We start from the raw sequence: 16,711 nt of genomic DNA on the forward strand, positions 1-16,711 counted from the left end.
AGAATTTGCATAGAAAAGATGTAGCCAGTTACATCAGTGGAGTTAAGATACCGTGGGCATTTCAATGACAACACAGGGGGGAATCACTTTTGACAATGCAAGTCATATTGTGCTACAGAGTTACAATTTTTTTTTCCAAAGATATTTCACATCACCGCTACTTTCATTTAAATATGTCTCTATATATTCTTCATAATAGCATCACACAAATATGTTTCAGCTTGTATTTTTTTAAAAAAATGAGTAATTGACCAATTAGGTTGGAAGTGTTTTATTACTTCTTTGAATTCATTAGCCATGATAAAATGTCAAAAGCACCAGTCAAGACAGAAATAAATAACACGATCTCATGTTAGAGAGAAAGTTGCAAATACAGTATATTAAATTATAGCAATATGCTGCTTCACACCAACTGATGTAGACAGCACACTAGGGAGACAGTAGTTTTACTCACGATCATTGAAAAGATCTATTACCAGAACAGGGGAGCTGCACACCCAACCACAAGCATCATTCTTTCCTTTACCAATTTACTTGATGTATTTAATCAAGGGTTTGAACGGGCAGTTTTGGAAGTTCAACATCCCCTTTGTCTAGAGGTAACAAGAGTGGTACAAAGCTTTTCACAATAAACCACACAAAAAGCCAAGGCTTTCGCATCTTTGTAGTCTTTGCTTTCAGGTCTGTTCCTGCACCAAGTCAGTTTAAAGCCACATCTTAAGTTCTCCTTACTACATAGTAAAGAAACTCAGGGCAGGCAACATAGGCAACATTAATATCATAGTACTATGAAACTGCACTTCAGGGGCTTTGAGCAGAGCATCTCTGCAAGTTTATGAGGAGCACTGTATCAGTCAGAAAATGAAGGAAATAAGTTACACTCCCTTTGGGGAAAAAATCCATACAGAAAAGCCATATTAAAAATATTAAGGCAAAGCCTCTACAATTGCACACCGCTTCAGGCCTGAACTAAATCATGACTATTCTATTACTTAGATGTTTCCCTAATTTCTCTTTTATGGCCTACAGCAAAGTTTTCCACTGAAAAAAAATAGTGAAAAAAACCCCAAATTCTCTACTGAAGGCCTAGTAACATGTCACTTGCATGACATCTCTCATGGTCAGTAAAAGACCATAAGCACGTCCTCTTCCAGGCAGGCATTTGAAAGAAATAATCTTCTGTCAGGGAAAATGGATGTACTGTAGTGAAGTCACTTCTTATATAAAAACCATAATGCATATGGACAGATGCACTGTAAAATAAACAGCTTATACAACAACTAAAGTTTGAAACATCTGAGACCCACTACAGCAGGTCAGATGGAGTAGAAAGCCAAAAGGAGAATCTCTTTTTTAGGTTTAACTTCACCACTGCTTTAATGTAACGTCTGTACTTTAAACTAAAAAAATTGTACATGAAAAAATATATATGATCATTCTGGTGAGGAAAAACATTCCCATGATTACGCAAGCTCAGAAAATTTTTTAATTAACTAAATGTGTTAAATTATGCCAGTGATTAAATCTTGTTATTTACAAGATCCAGTACTACTCTGATTCTTAGTAATAGTGCAGTATCTAAATTAAGATCACAGGGGTTGGATTACATTCTGGTTGCTAAAAGCTTTCTTTTTTAGCTGTCTATCCAGTTCATTGGAGTTTGAGTCTGGAAGAAAGGAGATGAAGTCAAACATTTTTGTGCCTCAACTTATTTTACATCTAGATCAATTTTTGTTATCTAGTCCCCTGACTCAGTAACATGGTTTATATTGGAAGCCTGTAACAATTGTGACACAAGAATACAGAAGACAACACATTTTTGTTCACAGTAGCACACTAATTACTGTACTTACTGGTAAACTTCAATTTTGTAATTAAAGTACTGTGTTTCCAAATACCTCTGCACAGAGCGCCAAATTATTTGTGTGGGAGCATCAATTTTCCTGACATTTTCCCTATAATCCTTACAAACACCTCACAGATCACCAAACTTGTACTTTGAAGAATTCTACAGAAACATTGCACAGACTTTGCACCACAAGGGCTTATACATTCAAAGGCAGCTTTCTGGAGTGCAGGTCCATCCATTCACATTGGGCAAAAAAGTTCACATAAACTCCAAAAATGAGAAAATCAGTGAAATCTAGTGTGACTTTACACCAATAAGAACAACAATAAGGACAATTACTATAACAAACAAAATTAAAATAACAAGCATCTTCCGATTCTTCTTTTGATATTGCTCTGCCTATAGAAACAGAAAAGGAAGAGTTAATACTTAGATTTCTGCAAAACTACAGACATTTGTTTAGTATAAGTGAAGTGCATGTATCTCAGAATTGTTCTGTTCCTTGGTAACATGACATTACATACAATGTATATTGCAAGCAACTCCCACAAAATAACTCTGGTCTGCACCATCGACTTCGGTGAAGGTAAGCGTACACTGAGGTCACATTTATCTGTATTAAACAGCAGACTCTACACAGAAGAATGCATCCTCATGTCGGTTAAGCAACCTTACTGTGACTTCTTTTCAGCAGTCCTAGAGAGGGCCCTATGCCTCCACAGGACATACGAGCTACACAGAAGAATGATAACTTCATTTGGAAGAACACTTTGCTATGAAGACCATGGAAACAAGATCAGGCAACTGGGTATGTGAAAGTCTGAACAGTAAAAGCTGGTAAGATGTTTTAACTCGTTTTGCTGATAGAAGATTACTGTATTATATTTGAAGGACATTAAAATTCACAACACAACTTCATTTTTAATAGGCATTTTTGTTGTACCTGATTCAGCTGTGCCTTTTCATTTAATTTCAATTAGAACTGAAAGCTTTCTTTTTGATTTGGTTCTCAGTTTTCTGCTTCATTCCTTCTTTCTTCTAACCACATTTTCTCATGCCTTTTCTCTTTTTCTCAGGGGAATTAAAAGGAGGCAACGTGGAGAAAACTCTCCAAAAGCCAAATGAAAGTCTGCTAACAGAAGCTAAACAAAACAAAACTTGCATTTAATTCTTTTTAAATTAATAAACGTTCAAAATTTAAAGGGAAAAAGCTATTAATTCTCCTTTGTAGTTTATGAGATCTGCTAAAGAGGAGTTTTTGACCTGAAACTATGTAACATGCAAGCACTGTGATTATTTACTTAATTAGGCTTTAAGTATCAAAGCCTGACAAAGTATCACAACTGATTCCAGTTTTCATGTGAAGCAGGAATTGGTACTAGTGATTCATTATCACCAGACTTCTGCAGTGAATTAAGGCAATTTCTGTGAAAGTGCTGTCTCAGTAGTTTGTATTAATTATGCCAATTAAAACAGAAAAGAAAATTGACATTCTACATATTCAATCAGAATAAAGCCACCGACAGTATTAGAAACAGCAAGGTATTTGTGGTTGATATTACTATTCAGACCTGTGTGTGTGTCTTCCATGATAGGTGAAAAAATTCTTATGCTGTACTGAAAACAGGTATATATTGCATCAAAAATCCAAACTCTAGTCAGCAATCCAAACAGGGGTTTGCTGACAATTCGTTAACTACCACTAGACTAGAAATAGCACTGATTCCAACTGATTAATATATTTCCAGTTCAGTTTGTGCAAATTGCTTGCAATTACTTTAAGCCTTGTTCACCAATGGTCAATGCCTTATTTTAGAGATGTCCAATTTACTTTTATGTATAACAAGAATAAACTTATAACCAACTTTATGTTGCTTTTCCTCAAATGGCACTTTTTTGTTGCCCATATATTAGAAGACTACACAATATGAAGTTGAGTGTGTAGTAATAAGATGTGCACATTTCTAAAATAGAATGTTTTACTTAAGAGGCTTTTGCATAAATCTCTCATTCTACTTTATTTCCAGCAATGGAAGGACTGAACTGAGCTGACAAGTCAGAACTTAGCTTAAAATCAAAACAAAACAAAATGAGCCAACAAAACAAAACCACCACAAAACTCTGTGGTCTGCTGCCAATCCAAACTTTTCAGATGTTCATAGTAAAGGCTTCACATTAAAAGTGTAAGGTTGGACCTAACTTCTAACAAGTGTCAGATGGTAAGACAAAACATTAAAAATTATTCTTGCTGCTCACACTATCGAGATAATGTTTTCAAACTAGGATATATCAACTGATTGAAATCCAGAGTGAGGTACCCAACAACCAGTCCTATTTCACAAGCGCTGGGCTCTCCAAAGAGAAGGAATTGCAGATAGGTCCCACCAGGCAAGCAATATAAAGATCAAAGCATATTGCTTGGATGCCCAGAAAGTTATTTAAGGAATTAACACTAGGCATCACATAACATTAACAGAAGTTATATGGAAAGTTCCTATTACAGTACAGTCAGACATTTTATACTGTACAGCAATCATTTCCAAAAGGGACGATGTCCAATTGAAAAATGACTGAATAACTTAATGGCTATTAAATTATAAAAGATTAGTAGATATGCAAAGCAGCTTAAGTATTCTGTCAGCTTACCTTATGTAGTTGTTTTAGACCCTCTTCAGTTTTCATACATGACTGTTCAACATTGTAGTCAATTCTATCTAGAACTGTTCCCTAAATAAAATGGAGAGAATGAACACCAAATTGAACCTAAATGAACTTCATAAAGCAATTATTATTATTATGAGCAGCAGAATAATTAAAAACACTCACAGCAAACAGCTAATGAACTACGTAAACTATGAACTTTTACAGAAGAACTAGTTGGGACTTCATTAAATGACCTCCTTGCTCAATGCCTAACTGGCAGCTCTGTCACCATCTCACATCACATCCCTTAATAATCACCTTAGTTCCAGTTCATGTGCTTTTGGCAGACACATTTAACCTAAACTGAATCTCTAGGAGAAATAACCAACAGAACTTTGGCATTCTATGGTTTTTTTAGTCTAACACCCATAACCAGTTGAATTTTTATTTATTATCTTCTGGCAGATTTCAAGCAGAGGAAACCCAGGAAAAGCGAGAAGCACATGAAAACAGGTTGTTACAACAGGAAGTCTGGAAGCCTTAACACTACATGGAATCTCCTATTTCTTACTAACACTGTGATGTCAATGTACCTGTTCTACTATCATTGCTCCCAGGTCCCTAAATATTTCATTGAGATCGGAGATTGACTGTACAATCTGACGGATTTCTCGTTCCCGCTCTTCCACCATTAAGGTGTTTTGCTCCACCAATGCTAGCTGGTCATCTGTAAAACCCTGTTGAAATAGAAGATTTAGATGTTGAACTAACGTTAACAGCATGAAAACACTAGAAATAATTATAAGGATTATAAGATTTCATAACACTTTTGGAATTTCCTTAGTAGACAAGTATCTAAGAAAAAAATTACTGTATTTTAAGAACAGAGTTTCAGGGTCACTAAAATAACTTGGACAGCTATTTATAGTTTGAGCAGAGAAAATGTAAATCTTGCATCCTGCCCAAACACGCAAACAACTTTTCAAAATAAGATCTGTCCTAAACCAATGCTTTTATTGGTGTATAAAACCAATACATGCAAGTGTCTAGTAGCTAGGAATATCTTCTGATTGATCAGCATTACAGAAAGTCCCATAATTCCAATGTGTAAAGACACAGCAGCAATTCTGATTTTTTTTTTTTTTTTAATAAGCTATAGAGACCTTACTGTTTATTTCTCCCAAGGCCATTCACAACTGAACACTATCCTTTCTCCATCGCTCTTATTTAGAGATAAGTGAAAAACCTCTTATACCCAAGATTAGCTGAAAAGCTGCCTTGACTTTTTCGGTAAGTTTTCAGTTAAACATTAAGCATTACAGTTAAGAGTATTCTCCAGGACTATTAGATAGGACACAACAGAACAGATCCCACCATTGCTTAAAAATGCAGTATCCCCAAACTCCGTAACAAAGTAAAACGAAGAAGTGTGTCTGGTACAGCTCCACAACATAACAACTGTGCAGGAACAAATCATTCCACCATTATTTGCACCAATTCGTAACACTGAAAATCTTCAGTTACACTTTAAAGTTCACTTTAAAGAGTGCCACCTTCCACCCAAACTCAGAATCACACAGTTTTCTAACAATTACTCTTGCATCTGCCCAGAAAGGTAGTATGACAAAGGACAGCACTGTATTTACAGACCTTCTAGTTCCTGTCAGTCATGTAAGGAGAATTCAGTAGTCAGAGTTCCCTCACACAGCAACACTGAAGCTGATGGCACAATCATCTTAACATTGCAACAGCAACACTAATTAGGAAAATGCATCACAGAAATCTGCAGAAATAGAATTTCCATGTAGCTTGGTGCTCATGGTATACCATTTTGATATATTCATACTAAAATTAAAGGTATATTAAAAAGTTTCTTTGTATTGAATTTGCATAATATCATCTTAACCTACTCTATCGTAAAGTGTATCATCCTCCCCATCGTCCATCAGTGGGACTGAGGTGTCAAAGAAGTGTTTGGATCTTTCTTCCCTATTCTTCATGCCTGTAAAAGACAAACTATGGTTATGCATAATATTTATGTACACTAAAATCAGAGTAAGAGTAAGCTCTGAAGCACCAGCTAGAAAAGTACAAGAAAAAGTCTGGCTAATAAATGACAAATCGAAGCATCTGAATTTTAACTGTCACACAGGCTTACTGTTTAACAAAGCATAACAAATTCAACCAGACTTGCAAGACTCCAATTAAATCAGCGATTTTAAGCCATTATGTTCCATGAAGTTAAAAAATTAGGTAAGTTAAGAGCCTTAAAGTGTGATCACTCTAGGCTATTTTCTAACAAATTTTCTTGGGAACATCCCTTGTCTGAATTGTGATCTTAAGTTCCGCCTGTGCCATTTATACCATGGGAAGAAGAAGTATTGTATCAGTATTAAATTTGAAGATCAAATTTCTCTGGGTTTCTTTGAAGATTAAAATGATCTTACCTGCTGAAAATAGAATTGCACACGATTTTAGAGTTTTAAGCACTTCCAATCTGTTTACAGATGCAGAATTTTAATTTATCACAGACTACCTTTTAAAATTTTATCTATCACAGACTACCAATCAACAGCAGGTATCATGTCTGAAGACCAGTGGCTGCTTCACCAGTGTAACAGAAGCAGCTTTGCAGACCACAATTTGAGAAGCAATGACACATTAAAAATGTGGATGGATGAAATACACTGGTTTTGTCAATATATTTAACCATGAAATTTCTCCTTTAGCAACACAAAAGAGAAGTAGAATAAAGCAGTTTGAACATGGGCTGTGAACCAGAAACTCCCAAATTCTAACCTCCACTCTAATATATTCCTGGTAGTCCTGTCTGCATCACTTAACCCTTCTGTGCTTCAGTTTTCCCAACCAAGAAAATAAGCACACCTTAATTAGTGGTTTCCACAGAAGGTGCCCATGTATTACTGTATCTCTTATGCTTACGTTTGAGATAGTCAGACTGTGCATGCCTAAAGTTGGTGGATAGGTCCTGAAGGGACTGTGCTAAGGAAGACACTACATTCCTGAGAACACGTGCTTCTTGTTCTGTACAGCTACGTGACCTGCTCTGCAAGACCTGGACTGCTCTCTGACATCTGTGAAATAACTGAGAACACAATTCCATTAGTAAAAAACATACAGCAACACATGCTTTAAATATCACGTTGCAAAAGTTCCAAATGGAAGACTAATATTTTGATTTCTAGATTTTAAAAATTAATTTCTTATTGCTCAGTGCAATGTTTAAAAGGTATGGAAACATAGAACATAGATGAACAAACAATGCTAACAGGGTAGCAGAGTAACACAACTACTTCTGACCAAAGATGTTTGCTTCATTATAACTGCTTGGATCGGAAGCCTTAGAATATCTATCTATCTTCGTATTTCTCCGAGATATCTGTAAATGTGATTTGACTAAGGCTCCCAATCCCATTCCAAGTAGAAAAGCAAACAGGTAAGTGAAAGAACAGGGAGGTTAAGCGACTTGTTGAGAAGTTCACTGAGACAGTGAGTACAGTACCAAGCACAGAGCCCAGGAATTCTGACTCACTCTAATACCGATTACAAAATAAATGCTTTACTCAAAGGAAACCACTGCCTCATCATGATGCATTACAGATATGTCAAACTATAGGTTCAGAATTGAAAGCAGTCTGTACCTGTGTGATCTCTTGGGTTGTTATTTCTATTGCCCGTTCTTCTTCACTGCTGTCATCCAGGGTTGGTCTGTTTAGATGTTTATCATGAAGACTGGCTAATTCTTTCATCTTCTGTTTAACCCTGGCTATATCATACTGAATCTAAAACAGAAAACCCAACAATGAAGAAAGGGAAGAGACTAAAGTTTCAGAGGAAAAGGTTCTGACAAATGCTAGACAAAAATCATTGAAAGCAGACCAAAGATCATTAAAAAAACCACATAAAAAGCTGACTAAGAATTAACTGAATACTCATATACTTTGAGTTTGCTACTTTTTAAACCTACCCTTGTTAATCTTAGGCAAGACTGCTGTTTTCAAATATGCTTCATTAAGTTAGAATAATATTTTTATCATTATATAATTAGTATCATAGTCAGAACGCTTAGCCAACTTCCAAAAATATAAATGAAAAGTCAGGTCACACCTTCAACTCTGTCCGACATTGAATAGCCTGAACTTAAAAGTAGAAGTTAAATGACGTGCTTTCAAACAAGTCAGTAAAAATAAATCTGTAAGGATGATTACTATCACAGTAAAAAGGAGACTGATCACCTTTCTACACAATGGGTTCCGCACGCACAACCTGATGAACCAACATGTGTTCTGAGAGCGCATTTTAAAAGGATTTTCTGAAAGTCAAGAATAGCTTCACATTCCAAATACTGGAAAAGGTTTTTAATTAGATGCCCCCAGAATCATTCCCTCGCATTTGTCCAAACATTTCCATAACTTGCAAGGCATCAGTATTGCATAGTCAGAAAAAATTCTCGTGCTAGAAGACACTAACACTTTGTTTTCAAATAGTAAACTGCTAATCTCCACCATTTTAGGGTCTATTTAATTGGACCCCTCAACAGGTTCAAAAAAATGTCGACTGGAAGTGCTAATTTTTTTGTACCCTTCCTTCTAAGTTTCAAACTGAGAACAACTTTGCTTTGCCAAGAGCTTTAGGACCTTCCTGCAGTCTCAAGTCTAAATGCTCAGCTATAGCATGTCTACTCTAATGGTCCCAGTGTACTGTTAATACTGGGCTCCCACTGATGATGCAAACCCAGTCTTCTGGAATTTCTGGCCCTAGATAATCTCTCTTTCTTTCAATTGCAACATATCCATCAAGATAGTAAGTCACAGCGTGCCTGATATTTTCCTCTAAACAAGGGTGTCAATTTAGAAAACACACTTAATCTTTCTTCTACTGCTACTTCTATCATAAAACTTATAGCATAGAGAATGTAACTGACAACACTAATAAATCCCTATATGAGAGATCAAACTCTGTGTTGGATTTGCCACACAACTTACTTCATCTGCTCCATCGACCCACTTGGGAGGTAAGCGTTTTGTTACTCCAATTGCTGCTTCAGGATCTAAACTTATTCCCGATACTAGTGCCATACGATCATCAGCAAGCTACAGAAGGTAAGAAAAAACAGCAAATTAATTTTACTCAAATTGGATCCAAGTCCTTGAGCATTTGGAAAAAGTACATGTATGCCTTCCTATAAAAATTACCCTCAAAAATGTGTTTGCGCATGATGCAGATTATGATCAAGCTCCACATCTCCTGGTTTGTCCCTATATGCTAATGACCTACATCCTCCCACTTCCTTCAGGATCTGGAAGATGAAAGTTACTCTTAGAATAAATTCTTATCAGATTTTCAAGGAGAAAATATGGTATTGCAGTGAGAATTCAAGTAATTCTCATGTTGGTACATTTTGTATTGGACAATGATTCACAGCCCAGGGATCCCTAACCAATGGTATAGCATGGCTTATATTGGGCCAGGCAAGTCTGAAAATTCTCATTTGGGAAAACCTCCAAATAAAAATGTTTATTGTATCTCCAAGAAATAAAAATAGTATCCCATGACTGTTCTCAAACAACGTTGTATTTAGCCACTCACCTACTAGGCAGCTGAAGAACAAACACTCTTGCAAACTGGCATGCAACTAAAATTAAGTTATTTATTTAACAGAAATTAAAAGGTACTAAACAAAGATAGCCAAGGCAGTGACCAATCCACACTTCCCTATATCACAAAGATACACGCTTGCTGCTTCAGCTATATGGTCTGAGGCAAAAAAACTTGCAGGAAAATGGGTGGAGTAAGTCTCTAGAAAATTGCAGAGATTGTCAGAGAGTAAATAAGACAACGTGCCAGCCAGCTTATACACAGCTTTCCACAGATCCACAGGAGGGCTGGAGATAGGGAAGGAGTAAAACAAACCCTTTATCACAATTAATAGTCATAATTTGAATAACCCAGGTGGAACAAATCAGGGGTTATATTACCGGAGACTGATGCACACTGATGTACAGCAGCACAGACATAGCTGCAGAAGGGTGTGATATACTTTGAGACTATTTTTGGGAATAGAATCCAATTTGTAGGGTTGAAATATTAAAAGGTTTTAAGAAAAAGCCAAATAACTAATTGAAAGTATTTTTCAGAGTCACAAAATGCAAGTGATAAATCTATCAGAAACTTATTTTTCAAATAATACTTTTGGATGCAGGTTGAATAATTTCAACCTCAAGAAAGCTTAAAATGGCAACTATGAAGGAATAAGAACATAATGTGCAGGGTGTTTATTTTTTAAGAGCTCAGTTTAGCAGAAAATAAAAGCCACAGTTTGATCTTGAATATACAGGTACAGACTTATTTACCTGCTTTGATATCACTACCAGTAAAGTGTGCTGTTCACCCTCAATAAGAATTCTTTTGTTAAGAACAATATTAGTGCTACAATCAGACCAGAACATTTTTCTTGGGAGGGTTTAGAAACTTATGTAAATAGACTCAGTGCTGTAGTGTAGGTACAAAGAAACCTATTTCTACAGTGGCACAGTGTTGGATGAGGTTGTCAGGAGAAAGTATGGTATCTTTGTTCTTGGATTGTTTCAAGACTTGGTTAAACAAAGTCATGGATGACCCTATATGGATTACCAATAGTCCTGTTTTGAGCAGCAGCTTGAACTAGAAGATCTCCAGAAGTTCCTTCCAACAAGCATGCCTACGATTCTCCAATTTAAGGCTGAGTATGATACACACCTAACAGTGTGCAGGGCCACACAGCAACACTTCGCACTGGGGCCATAGATGCTTCCAGTCATCTTCCTCCTCTGAGAGGAAGGCAGGATAACGGACGGAATTGGAAGACAGATATAGATCTTGTTGCCAGTTGAACCAGCTTTGTAATTTCAGAGATAAAATAATCTTCCTTTACTGGAGACAGATGGAGGTGGTATCATCAATGATACCACTTGAAACATACCTAATTACTTCACTATTTGTTCTCAGGGAAAGATTTCATATGAAAACCTCACTTCCTAGTCTCTCCCAGATTTCTGGTTTTCCTTTATCAGTCAGGCCTGGAAAGCTTTGTGGTTCCTCACCCCCTCCCCTTTTAAAAAACAATCCCTCTTCCTTCCTAGGCAATTCTTTCCTGAAAGCCTGTTTTTTATCCCTGACCTTATTTCCTGACCAGCAAAGTTTGTACAATTTATGCATAGCATAAAAAATACTAATAGCTTCATTGTACAAAGTCACTATATCCCATATGTACACAGTAAGTCAGACCAGTTTATACATGTATCTATTCACAATGCAACATTATATCACAAAATGCTTGTCTTCTCTCTGCAGCCTTGTCATTCTACTGTACATGGAGACACCTCATGCTATATAATGAAATTTAATAAACTAGCAGAACAAAGGGAAAATTTTAGCTCAATGATGTATGCTTGATGCACCATGGCAGAGTAAAATGTGAAAAACAATACCTCATCCAGCTCCTGAAGTGATTTGTAGATCCCATCAGCCCCATCCAGTTAGAGACAGCAAAAGATAAAAGGGAAAAAAGACATAGGACAGATATAGGGTATGGTCAGTTGAGAAAATACTAGTTTATTTTTTTAAGCATGATGGTTTACCAAGAACAAAACAATCTGGCTTTTAAAACACAACTATTCAATAAATACATCGTGATATTGTACTTTTTAACTCAGCATTTTGCTTGATGCACAAACTTTTTACAAAAATATTTCAGTTGCTTGGTAAACAGAAAGAACATAAGAGATCAAGTTAAGAGCTTGATTTGATTTCCAAGATAACTGCACAGTGAAGTCTCTAGTTACTAAAATTTCAGTTAGAAAAACTGCAATATAACATATTGAAATGTGACAGCAAGGGCAATTTGATCGCAGAATTCAACATCCACTGGTGAGTTAGAAGGTCTGCTTATGATTCGAGGATGCACACACAAGCTTTTGTAAGACATTTATTGACAAGCACTCAAGTTATCACAGGATAAAACAGACAGCAAAAGACAAAAAGCAAAGCAAATGTAGTATATGCTCACTTATGTACACACTTCAATTACGCTCTAGTTTTAGATAACATTAATCCTACATGCATCTGAAAAAATACAAAAGGCTAGTATCTGCACCTTCTTTATTCATCAGCCTTTGTACTGTAGAAGGTGTGTGTGAGCAACAGGATATTTCACTGAAAGATTAATAAAGCAAGCATATCAGATCTAAAACAAGGACAAAATACTTGTGGTTTAACAAATCAGCAGGCTTCAACTAATCATCTCTTTTATCCTATACCAAGCTTTTGAAATAGCACTATACTGTTAAGAATGTTACTTTGATTATCTGAGTTTAAGGAGTGGTTGAGTGTCCATGTGAGAATACATCTTCCAGGGCAGAATGCAATTTTCTTCCACAGAGAGCTCTCATAGTAAAGGACTTCTTCAGGAGAAGCCTGGAGAGTGGACTAAGGTTAGCCAAAGTATTATGAGCTAGAATTTGCAACAGTGGCCTGCTGGCATGCAGCAGCTCTGCTCTAGGGATACCACCCAAAAGAAAAGGTAACTAGCTGCAACTCTGACTGTGGTAGGTACCTTAAAAACATGAAAGGCGAATAGCTCACACTACCATCTGTACACTTCTTGCTAAAATAGTACACTTCCAGTAAGTAACTATGGAACTCTCAGCTGTCCACCAGGATCAAGACTGAGCCATTGACTAACTTCATCCACTGCACAAAAGCAACAATTTACAATCGCTGTTAGTTTTGACTGCATTTGAATGAGCATCCTAGAAAATAGCTTCAATTAATGTTAACAAACACTGTAAATAAAGTTCTTATGCAAGTGCCAACTGTTACTGCACTGACTGTTGAGTAAAAGTGTAGTTTCACTGCTCAGTAGCCTGTATGCGAGTTTAAACTATCACTAACTTTTCTAGGTGATGTTTTAAGTAAAACAAGAATCTAAAAAGTAATATTGATATTGGCAAAAAAAACATGTTAACATGAGCTAAATGCAGTACCAAATTAAACAGGTATAATACACATTACTATTGACATTTCCTGTTCTGCAAATGCAATTTAATACACAGCTTGTTAGACGCAGGTGTAATAAAGTTACCAATGAACAAAGACCATTCAACAGCAACTCATCAGTTGAAATAAAATTTGCAGCATGAAGTACTGCTTTTCCTAACAAAAATGCATTAATGCAAAGCAATTTAGAATGATGAGACTGTCAGTAGATATTTACTGGTGCCTGTGGTAAAAATTATAAATTTGAACAGAAAGCATAAAATCCTCAGTGGAGCTGAACAGCCAAGCAGTCCAGCCCAGTCTGACTAGCGCAAAACTTAGAAAAAGCTGCATAAACTGCCTCTGAACAAATGACTTTTTGAAGTTTCTGAAATGAGTACTTACACTAGAACCTACTGACTCCCCTCTCTCACAGATGACTTTCAGTATTATTTATATTTGGGAGGAAAAAATAAAAAGGGCAATGGACATCAGAGCACATTATGGGAAAATTAAAGCAATGGGAATAATCTAGACTAGTGTATTTAACAGTGCCCACACTGAAGTGAATAGAAGAGTTCTGCTCTATGAAGTAACTTGGATATTTTTGTTTGGGGAAAGGAGGCAACAAAAAGCACAATGGACAAAAACCTCACGTCAATGCTAACATGAAGTTATTAGAACAGGAACTGTATTTATTATTCACGAAGTGAATAGAGACGTGATCAGCACAATGACAGATCTCTTCTATTCATTTTACGTGAAGTAGTAGGAAAAAGGGATCAACAAGGTGGGGAGGGAGAGGGGGAAGTACAGAGGACGGTGGGGTTTTGAAGAGAGGGCCCAGAGAAAGGGAGCCAGGGAGAGCCGGGGCGGGTGAGGGGGGTCGGGGAAGGCAGGAGGGCCGGACGGGAGGAGCGGGGCACACAGCACGGCTGCCTGGCAGCAAGGTACAGTAGGATGAAGGGAGGAGACTCACCGCAGCAGCCATGCTACGTGAACTCAGAGGGCTGGAGGAGCCGTAACTACTCACTTGCTCGGCCAGCAGCTGCCGGCTCTGCACCGCGTTGTTCCGCAACAACAAGAACGCGTCCGTTAGACGCCGGGTGGCCATGGCCTATCGCCCCGGGGCCCCTCGCCCCGCGGCCGCTCGGCGCCTCGCTGCCGGGCCCTCGGCCCTGGCTCAGCCCGGGGCCCGCGGGCAGAGACGGCGGCCGCCCCCGGCGACGCCCGCTGGCCGCTCACAGGGCCCGGGCGGAGGCCCCCAGCGCCGGCCCCCCCCGGCCGCCGGCCCCATCCATCCCCCCCCGGATCCGACCGCAGCCCCAGCAACGGCCCGGCTCACTTCCGCGTTGTGCATCGCCCAGCGCCTTCCGCCCCGCCCGCCTCCCGCCGTCCCGCCCCGACCGGGCCCGCCGGCCGCCGCACCAACGTTCCGGGCCTCCCGCGGCCCCGGGGGCAGCGAACCCCCGCAGCCAAGCCAGACGGCCGATGAAACCCCCTTAGCGCTGACAGACCCCAGCCCGCTGCCGCTCCTGGCCCTGGCGGGGGTGCGGGGGGGGTGTTAGTGCCTTATATTGGCTGCCCATAATGAGAGCCAGGTGCCGGCATATGAAAACTGGCAGCCTCTGTGCCCCCCCCGGGCCCGGGCCCCCTCGCTGGTGGCTGGGCCGCAGCCCTGCCTTCCCCGCCGGGGGAACGTGGCGAAAAGGCTTCGAAGCCCTAACATTGCCATAGCTTCTTCAGTTGACTTGCTCCTTCTCACTGTTGCGAAGCATCCTCGAATCGTCCTCAAAAGGCGCAAGTTTGGTTCAGAGCAAAATACTGTAGTATGACCATTTTGGTTTGATGGCTTCTCTTCTCCCATGATTTTTTTTCTTTTAACACCGCCCCCCCGCCCCTTCCCCTCAGTTCCCTTTGCTTCCAGTGGATTTTCTGTTTCCTAAAAAATCTCACACAGCTTTTTTGGCCGACTCCGACCATTCAAAAATTGGGACGTTCCCTGAAAACGAACACGCCATTTAAAACTACGATACTGGGCTTGACTTTCTGAAAGAGGCCTTCTAATAAGGTGGACTGAAATGACTTTTTCCCTGCTGCTCTCTCAGGCCAGCCTGGCTCCCTCCTGCCTGGGGCTGCCGTGACGCGCGGTGGGGTTTGGCCTCCCTCCTGCGCACCCCGTGCCAGGTCTGCACCTCGTGCACGCGCCCCAGGGGACATCCAAGATGTCCCTTGTGAAAACGGCAGCGGCCACTGCCCGGCACGGCCAGGGCAGCTGCTGCACGCTGGTCGTCAGGAGACTCCCGAGCTTAAACTCTCGAAAAGCTCCCCCCAAAACAACTAGCATTTACACATATGGTAGGAACAGGGAGTATAATCACAACCACGTTTTCTGGAAGTGTTACCCCGTTTCATCTAACCGCCTGGGCAAACTCGTACAGTGAGAAATAGAAAAAAGTATTCCTTTGCTATTATAAGACATTTGGGGAGTTTTCTTGAGCAGCCCTTCTGCCTAAGCGGGAGAGACCCGAAACTTGGAATTTAGCAAGGAAATAAGCTCCAGTCATACAAGGACTAATGCACGCGTTTCATTTTTCGTGGTCTGGTGGAGGTGAAATCTGTTTTCATTTTGGCTGCCTGACAGAGGCTTTAAAAATATATGTACATACTTCATTTCTTCATGCTAATTTTTAATCTACTGTAACAATTTTTTATTCTATGAGAACGGTCTTAGCTAATGACCTTCCAGCCTTCTCTTGGCACTGCTGCTGTGGCTGTAGGTCAAGAGGAATTTCTCCTGCTGTCGGCGGGCTCCCCGTGATCTGGATGCATGCGCAGGGAAAACCGGTTGGAATATCTCACGCGGTGGGATGGCGAACATGAACCAAATGTGCCTCATGTGCTGGAAGTTGGTACACACCAGCAATTAACGTTTTTTGCTTCCCGATTTTTGACAGCTTAAAAAGGTTTCAATGTTGGGCAGGCTTGGAATTTAAGCACAGGCTATAAAAAGTATTTGGGACTTGTACACAGAGGGATAAAACTCTGCAAGGAAGGGGTCCAGACCTAACTTGGTGAATAACCACTTCAAAGTGGATATTAGGAATAAGCAAAGGGAGTAGAAGGAATGGAAAAAAGGATTAATGAAAGAACACTACGTCTTAGAAGTTAGGAAGTGTAGGC

At 39.3% G+C, this 16,711-nt stretch overlaps 1 protein-coding gene across 5 annotated transcripts; it reads right to left on the reverse strand.

Moving 5' to 3' along the window:
* Nucleotides 1-255: 255 nt before the first annotated feature.
* STX16 (syntaxin 16) lies at nucleotides 256-14,642 on the reverse strand. 5 transcript variants are annotated; one of them, XM_059827126.1, is made up of 9 exons: nucleotides 14,562-14,642; nucleotides 11,983-11,994; nucleotides 9,499-9,606; nucleotides 8,155-8,295; nucleotides 7,436-7,598; nucleotides 6,403-6,494; nucleotides 5,086-5,229; nucleotides 4,496-4,576; nucleotides 256-2,248 (listed from the first exon to the last, which is right to left on the reverse strand). In XM_059827126.1, the coding sequence occupies exons 1-9, from the start codon at nucleotides 14,640-14,642 to the stop codon at nucleotides 2,144-2,146; spliced, it is 927 nt and encodes a 308-aa protein (XP_059683109.1). In that variant the 3' UTR covers nucleotides 256-2,143. The 5 variants fall into 5 exon arrangements, with proteins under 5 accessions (XP_059683109.1, XP_059683107.1, XP_059683106.1 ...); XM_059827124.1 differs by having other exon boundaries at nucleotides 14,511-14,642; XM_059827123.1 differs by having other exon boundaries at nucleotides 14,508-14,642.
* Between the last annotated feature and the right edge of the window lie 2,069 nt (nucleotides 14,643-16,711).

The sequence above is a fragment of the Gavia stellata genome, chromosome 20 (genome assembly GCF_030936135.1).
Source record: "Gavia stellata isolate bGavSte3 chromosome 20, bGavSte3.hap2, whole genome shotgun sequence".
Taxonomy (NCBI): Eukaryota; Metazoa; Chordata; class Aves; order Gaviiformes; family Gaviidae; genus Gavia; species Gavia stellata.

Bases quoted from the DNA above. Each gene is read 5' to 3' on its own strand.
- STX16 (XM_059827123.1), bottom strand. From the start codon at position 14,642: ATGGCCACCCGGCGTCTAACGGACGCGTTCTTGTTGTTGCGGAACAAC. The intron at 4,577-5,085 runs GTACATTGACAT...CATTTTATTTAG, and splicing joins GAGCAATGATAGTAGAACAG to GGAACAGTTCTAGATAGAAT. The intron at 2,249-4,495 runs GTAAGCTGACAG...CTGTTTCTATAG, and splicing joins GTCTAAAACAACTACATAAG to GCAGAGCAATATCAAAAGAA.